The sequence below is a fragment of the Amblyomma americanum genome, chromosome 10 (genome assembly GCF_052857255.1).
Source record: "Amblyomma americanum isolate KBUSLIRL-KWMA chromosome 10, ASM5285725v1, whole genome shotgun sequence".
Classification (NCBI taxonomy): Eukaryota; Metazoa; Arthropoda; class Arachnida; order Ixodida; family Ixodidae; genus Amblyomma; species Amblyomma americanum.
In genome coordinates, this window is record NC_135506.1 from 56,032,589 (window position 1) to 56,040,958 (window position 8,370).

At 42.5% G+C, this 8,370-nt stretch overlaps 1 protein-coding gene across 1 annotated transcript; it reads left to right on the plus strand.

Moving 5' to 3' along the window:
* The first annotated feature begins 220 nt into the window (after positions 1-220).
* On the plus strand, positions 221-5,888 carry LOC144108324 (uncharacterized). Its single transcript, XM_077641584.1, has 3 exons — positions 221-721; positions 3,811-3,934; positions 5,322-5,888. Exons 1-3 carry the CDS (start codon positions 221-223, stop codon positions 5,882-5,884), a joined length of 1,188 nt encoding a protein of 395 aa, XP_077497710.1. The 3' UTR covers positions 5,885-5,888.
* The last annotated feature ends 2,482 nt before the right edge of the window (positions 5,889-8,370 follow it).

The window sequence follows — 8,370 nt, forward strand, 5'->3', positions numbered from 1 at the left end:
TTCATGCTGACGAATGCCTGATACCTTGCTACGTGAAATTTTCTATATGACGATCAAGGTTTCTTGAAGGGTCGTCAAAATATGTTAATCCTCTTGGGAGGTGGGCTAGCAGTCATCCATGCCCTGAAACGTACCCATTACATTTTACAAAAGATGTGCTTTCTTCTATTGCCCAGGCTCAAACGGAACTTGGAGCGGGAGTGACTTACTGCCTCAACAAATGCCAGAAGCAGGAAGATCTCGTTTCCTGTGCGTTGAGTGTGGCTACACCACAGATGTTAGCACACACTTGAAAGACCACCAGAGGACACACTCCGGAGAGCTTCCCTTCCGGTGCACCCAATGCAACAAAAGTTTCGCTCGCAGGTGCAGCCTAGTGCAGCATCTTCGCATCCACACAGGCGAGAGGCCGTACCGATGCACACATTGCAGCAAGGACTTCACTGTGAGCAGCGACCTGGCACGGCATCTTCGTATCCACACAGGCGAGAGGCCATACCGATGCACACATTGCAGCAAGGACTTCATTGTGAGCAGCGACCTGGCACGGCATCTTCGTATCCACACAGGCGAGAGGCCATACCAATGCGTTCATTGCAGCAAAAACTTCACTGGGAGCAGTCACCTGAAAGTGCATCTTCGTATCCACACAGGCGAGAAGCCATACCGATGCAAGCTATGCCCCATGGCTTTTACAAACAGTGGAAACCTGAGTCGTCATGTGCAAAGAACCCACACCCACAAAAAACCATAGGAGGGCAAAGGGCATGAGGGTTGTTTGTGCCTGTGTCTCGGACCGGTGGAGTTGCATATAGTCTGGTCATTAGGATCAGTGTGTCGTGTTGTTTGGACGGGACTGGGGCAAACGATGAGGTCGGTTCTGGTCACGCTGCTCCTGGCACATCCGAGCGGGGTGGACCAGGAACACAAGGTTGAGGACCATGGCAGACAACATGCTGCAGCTGCAGGAATGTCATGGTGATATGCACCTCCACCATATGTTATGTTACGTGACAGCAAGCTGATGTAGACAGGAATACATAACAAACGGTGATGCCATGATTTAATGGTGTTGGACCTAGCACGAGCACATAGTGCTGTGCAACTGCCCAGGGCCCACTTTGTTGTCTTCTAGTCTATGACAATATGTGAGTTTTTTGCTCAAGAACAGCAGTTGGAAGGGAACTGATTTTTGACATATCTGTTTCCTACCCAAGAAGGTCAGGTTTTTTCTCAGAATATTTTTGTTCTACATGTTTTTTGACTGTGGTCCAGATATACTGATAATTGCTTGTAACGATCAGATTTTTCATATTTCTCAATATAGTTTAAATGGATTACACTGTATTCGGACGTTTGAGATGCTTGTTTCAAGATGATGGAGTGTCTTGAAGTTTATCTAATGCAATGGAATTTGTAATGTTGATCCTTGCTGGTCCATATTAATTGCCTGCTCTGTTTGATGCCTTGTAGCACAAAGGAAACTTAGTTCAATAATCCATGTTTTGGTTGATGCTTGCTCTTGGCTGGGTGTTTTTATGGCACCTTTTTATATTAAGGTCATCGTAGGATTTATTGCCCTACCATTCCATGGCGTACTAGATTGTGAGTGACATTCAATGATTCGCCTAATTTTTAAGAGAAATGAATGGGTTTAGCTAATGTCTGCAGGATGCAACATGAAAGCCACTTGTCTGTGCATTCGCACACTTAATGCTAAACTGTTCACATAATCCTTTTGTTCTGGCTCTTCTAAAACGCTCCTGCCTAATTCATGTGATGCCATGCTCATGTTTCTCCCGTGTGCCCAATGTTCAATTCGCATGCAGTCTTTTCTTCTGCTCAAATGAGGGTCGACTTTTTTACTTCAATGATTCAAGCATGACAGTTTGTGTAAGAGACATTTGCGGGCTGCTTTATGGAATTATGTTTGGGTGTCTGATAGAATCCATGGTATATTAATATCCATACTCGAACTACCTGATTTTAACAGGAAAGGTATTTAAAAATCCATGTTTCTTAGATTGAGAGAATTTGACAGAGTGTAAAGTAAAAAATACCCGTTGAAGGCATTTGTGTTTGGACGAGAAAGTTTTGAAAGAAAAACTGGTAGTGGCGCAAGAAACGGGGACACAGAAGGCACACAAAAGACAATCCTGTCCTGTCTTTGTGTGCCTTCTGTGTCCCCGTTTCTTGCGCCATTACCAGTTTTTCTTTCAACATGAACCAACTCGCCCAAACTAGAGTTTTACTTGAGAAAGTTTTGTTTTCTTGTAAGCTACCAGTGCCACTTAGCAATGCCAATTTTGGAGAACTTATGAGCCATTGCAGTTGAAAGATGTGCAGTCTTGACATTGGGTCTTACTCTGAAAGTGGTACATTCTCCAGGCAACTTATATTTACTCATAGCCTTTAAAACCACCTTTCTTCACAACCGCAAGCAATGCATTGGATCAGGCCGATGGCTGTCTCTCCATCAGTCCTTGATTGAGAATCACATCAACTTTCTTCTCAAGAGTGGGCAGGCGTTTAGATGTGCCAGTTTGGTTATGCAGTCTTTGTCCAGCTCTAATTGTTATGTGCACCCTGGAAGAAAGTTTTACAAAGACAGGACTACATGACAGATGGTGATGGCGTGATTTAATGGCGGCGGGCCTACTACAAGTGCTCTGTGCCGGACCACTGCCCTCTTTGTTGTAATCTACACCGCGACAATATGTTTGTTTTGTTCTCAAGAACACTAGCCTGAAGCAAACTGACGTATACTGACATTTTACATATCTCTTTTCTTTGTATAGATGTTCTCATTCTGGTCGGGATATAATGATCATCGGTTATAGCGATAAGATTTACCATTTTTCTCAATATTATTATAAGTGGATTGGACTGTATTCTAAGGTTAGAGATGCCTGTTCTAATATGATGCGTTGTCTTTATGTTTGGGCATTGCAATAAAAATTACGTTAATCGTTGCTGGTCCATATTAATTATCTGCTCTGTTAAATGCTTTGTTATACACAGCAAACTTAGTTGAATGATCCTTATTGTGCTTGTTCTTGGCTGGAGGTTTTGATGATACATTTCTACATTGAAGTCATTGTAGAATTTCTTGCCCTGTCATTTCATAGCACACTATTTTTTGAAAGACATTCAATGATTTCCCTAATTTTGTAGAGAAATACAGTGTGTTGAGCGACTCTTAAAAATGCAACAAGAAAGCCACTTCTCTGTGCATTGGCACACCTAATGCGAAACTCTTGCAGTAATCCTTTTGCTGCCTTCTGATACCATGCTCATGTTTTTCACTTCTTCCCAATGCTCAATTCACGTCTTGCTAGTAGCAAGCACGTGACGGAAGCTGAGGAAATGTTTTTTTTTCCTTCTGCATGTTCTGTGTTTGGGTGTGGCTGATAAGACTAATTCTTTTTTATTTACTATGTGCATTCCTTTTCTTCTGCTCAAGAGAGGGTCAAATTTTACTTCAATGTGTCCATCTTGTGTGCGGGGATCAGCAAAGTATATGTTTAGCCAAAATCGACAGGTCTCTAGAAGCTTGCAGGTATCTGAATCCTTGAACAAGCTCTGCTCTGAGCCATTTTTCTTGGTGTCTAATTCCATCGCTTGCATGTAAACTCTTCAGCTGACATTTTAGTTATCCCACCTTCTTTCCAGTAGTATTGGGAATTTCACTGACCACCTTCGACTTGCAATATTCATTCATATATTTATGCAGAGAAATGCTTAAAAAATGAATAAGTTGAGATGGGAATTGCTGGCTTGAGATTTATCTTGTTTTTCTTTGTTTTTCAGGTTGGAAGCCCGTCTTCACACGTTATTGATGAAGTTCAATTGTCCACTTTAGCTATCTGTGTTAAAACTCTCCGGCAAGACATGTTCCTTGCCTTCTGTTCTTGGTGCAGTGCAGTGCGTTCAGGCATGTTTTGGCATTTGTGATGTCATGCTCTTCACGTTCAAGGAGTGTTGTAAAAATCATATGCCTCTTCCATTATGCATTATAGATGTTTTACCGCTTTCCTATATTCACACAGATTTGCTTTGCACATTTTGGCTGCCTGTTCTGATGGGCAGGTAATTTCTGGCCATTTCAAGCTTCGTCTCCCTTCTGACATTGAAGCTGCACCTGATGTACTGCTGAAGTGAAGCTGTGGACATTGCGATGAAATTAGCTGTTGCTTGAAAATCCTGCATAAAGATCAGGCCCATCTAATTAGTAATAGCTAGGTGGTATAAGCAACACTGATCATCACAAATTTTATTTGATGATTCTAAAATCGAGTGGCGGGATGGAGATCCCGCGAACTCATTTACAATTACTGCGTTATGTGTTTGTTTTGAATTTACATCCCTTCCTTCATATATTTGCATTTGCTTGATATCTTCTCAAATTGTGCAGATGCACAATTTAAGGAGTAACAGAGAATGTTGATTAAAAGGTGTAACCAACATTCTTTCCTAATGGCTTCTTGAACTGTGGGAAGCAGTTCTTATTCTTTCTCAGCTTCTAGATTTCACCTACCATGTGGTGTGCTGTTTTTGAGTTCGCTCGAAGCAGGCTCCTGGATGCGGTATGGCATGTAATAATTATAATCGTTAGCACACATTAGTGTTCTCAATCAAAATTTTTGTACACACTTCTGGGATTAAGCTTGTCTTTTGCAGTCGGAGAGCTCCCAGTCATCTACTGGGCACCACCACTGAGCGTTGTTAACAAGGGACGTATATTGTTGTTATTCCGTGAGATTGGTTGGGAAGATTGTGTATCACGCAGTGCTCCATTCATGGCATCATTTTCTGCTTTCCGGCACTGTGGTTGAAAATAACTTTGGAGGCCACGTTATGAATAAAATTTTTTTGTGTGTTTGGTTGTAGCTCTTCGTGTTGTGAGACTATGGTTTTATGTATGGATGGCTCAAACGTAGCTGTCATAAATTAGATTTCTTTAGATCAGATATATAACTATTTCTTTCAGATGTCTTTCAACCTGTTCTGACATTTCTTATGGGGGGAGTCTGGTGGGCAAGGTGAAGCTGTAAAGGAGAGTGCTGGTTTTGCTGATTTTTGCAATCTGACACCATAACTAAATCTCTGTAAAAGGGTCGTCAAAATATGTTAATCCTCTTGGGAGGTGGGCTAGCAGTCATCCATGCCCTGAAACATACCCATTACATTTTACAAAAGATGTGCTTTCTTCTATTGCCCAGGCTCAAACGGAACTTGGAGTGGGAGTGACTTACTGCCTCAACAAATGCCAGAAGCAGGAAAATCCCGTTTCCTGTGTGTTGAGTGTGGCTACACCACAGATGTTAGCACACACTTGAAAGACCACCAGAGGACACACTCCGGAGAGCGCCCCTTCCGGTGCACCCAATGCAACAAAAGTTTCGCTCGCAGGTGCAGCCTAGTGCAGCATCTTCGCATCCACACAGGCGAGAGGCCGTACCGATGCACACATTGCAGCAAGGACTTCACTGTGAGCAGCGACCTGGCACGGCATCTTCGTATCCACACAGGCGAGAGGCCGTACCGATGCGCACATTGCAGCAAGGACTTCATTGTGAGCAGCGACCTGGCACGGCATCTTCGCATCCACACAGGCAAGAGGCCATACCGATGCACACATTGCAGCAAGGACTTCATTGTGAGCAGCGACCTGGCACGGCATCTTCGTACCCACACAGGCGAAAGGCCATACCAATGCGTTCATTGCAGCAAAGACTTCACTGGGAGCAGTCACCTGAAAGTGCATCTTCGTATCCACACAGGCGAGAAGCCATACCGATGCAAGCTATGCCCCATGGCTTTTACAAACAGTGGAAACCTGAGTCGTCATGTGCAAAGAACCCACACCCACAAAAAACCATAGGAGGGCAAAGGGCAAGATGATTGTTTGTGCCTGTGTCTCGGACCGGTGGAGTTGCATATAGTCTGGTCATTAGGATCAGTGTGTCATGTTGTTTGGACGGGACTGGGGCAAACGATGAGGTCGGTTCTGGTCACGCTGCTCCTGGCACATCCGAGCGGGGTGGACCAGGAACACAAGGTTGACGACCATGGCAGACAACATGCTGAAGCAGCAGGAACGTCATGGTGATAATACCCTGCACCTCCACCATATGTTATGTTACGTGACAGCAAGCTGATGTAGACAGGAATACACAACAAACGGTGATGCCATGATTTAATGGTGTTGGACCTAGCACGAGCACACAGTGCTGTGCAACTGCCCAGTGCCCACTTTGTTGTCTTCTAGTCTATGACAATATGTGAGTTTTTTGCTCATGAACAGCAGTTTGAAGGGAACTGATTTTTGACATATCTGTTTCCTGCCCAAGAAGGTCAGGTTTTTTTCTCAGAATATTTTTGTTCTACATGTTTTTTGACTGCGGTCCAGATATACTGGTAATTGCTTGTAACGATCAGATTTTTCATATTTCTCAATATAGTTTAAATGGATTACACTGTATTCGGACGTTTGGGATGCTTGTTTCAAGATGATGGAGTGTCTTGAAGTTTATCTAATGCAATGGAATTTGTAATGTTGATCCTTGCTGGTCCATATTAATTGCCTGCTCTGTTTGATGCCTTGTAGCACAAAGGAAACTTAGTTCAATAATCCATGTTTTGGTTGATGCTTGCTCTTGGCTGGGTGTTTTTATGGCACATTTTTATATTAAGGTCATCGTAGGAATTATTGCCCTACCATTCCATGGCGTACTAGATTGTGAGTGACATTCAATGATTCGCCTAATTTTTAAGAGAAATGAATGGGTTTAGCTAATGTCTGCAGGATGCAACATGAAAGCCACTTGTCTGTGCATTCGCACACTTAATGCTAAACTGTTCACATAATCCTTTTGTTCTGGCTCTTCTAAAACGCTCCTGCCTAATTCATGTGATGCCATGCTCATGTTTCTCACGTGTGCCCAATGTTCAATTCGCATGCAGTCTTTTCTTCTGCTCAAATGAGGGTCGACTTTTTTACTTCAATGATTCAAGCATGACAGTTTGTGTAAGAGACATTTGCGGGCTGCTTTATGGAATTACGTTTGGGTGTCTGATAGAATCCATGGTATATTAATATCCATACTCGAACTACCTGATTTTAACAGGAAAGGTATTTAAAAATCCATGTTTCTTAGATTGAGAGAATTTGACAGAGTGTAAAGTAAAAAATACCCGTTGAAGGCATTTGTGTTTGGACGAGAAAGTTTTGAAAGAAAAACTGGTAATGGCGCAAGAAACGGGGACACAGAAGGCACACAAAAGACAATCCTGTCCTGTCTTTGTGTGCCTTCTGTGTCCCCGTTTCTTGCGCCATTACCAGTTTTTCTTTCAACATGAACCAACTCGCCCAAACTAGAGTTTTACTTGAGAAAGCTTTGTTTTCTTGTAAGCTACCAGTGCCACTTAGCAATGCCAATTTTGGAGAACTTATGAGCCATTACGGTTGAAAGATGTGCAGTCTTGACATTGGGTCTTACTCTGAAAGTGGTACATTCTCCAGGCAACTTATATTTACTCATAGCCTTTAAAACCACCTTTCTTCACAACCGCAAGCGGTGCATTGGATCAGGCCGATGGCTGTCTCTCCATCAGTCCTTGATTGAGAATCACATCAACTTTCTTCTCAATAGTGGGCAGGCGTTTAGATGTGCCAGTTTGGTTACGCAGTCTTTGTCCAGCTCTAATTGTTATGTGCACCCTGGAAGAAAGTTTTACAAAGACAGGACTACATGACAGATGGTGATGGCGTGATTTAATGGCGGCGGGCCTACTACAAGTGCTCTGTGCCGGACCACTGCCCTCTTTGTTGTAATCTACACCGCGACAATATGTTTGTTTTGTTCTCAAGAACACTAGCCTGAAGCAAACTGACGTATACTGACATTTTACATATCTCTTTTCTTTGTATAAATGTTCTCATTCTGGTCGGGATATAATGATCATCGGTTATAGCGATAAGATTTACCATTTTTCTCAATATTATTATAAGTGGATTGGACTGTATTCTAAGGTTAGAGATGCCTGTTCTAATATGATGCATTGTCTTTATGTTTGGGCATTGCAATAAAAATTACGTTAATCGTTGCTGGTCCATATTAATTATCTGCTCTGTTAAATGCTTTGTTATACACAGCAAACTTAGTTGAATGATCCTTATTGTGCTTGTTCTTGGCTGGAGGTTTTGATGATACATTTCTACATTGAAGTCATTGTAGAATTTCTTGCCCTGTCATTTCATAGCACACTATTTTTTGAAAGACATTCAATGATTTCCCTAATTTTGTAGAGAAATACAGTGTGTTGAGCGACTCTTAAAAATGCAACAAGAAAGCCACTTCTCTGTGC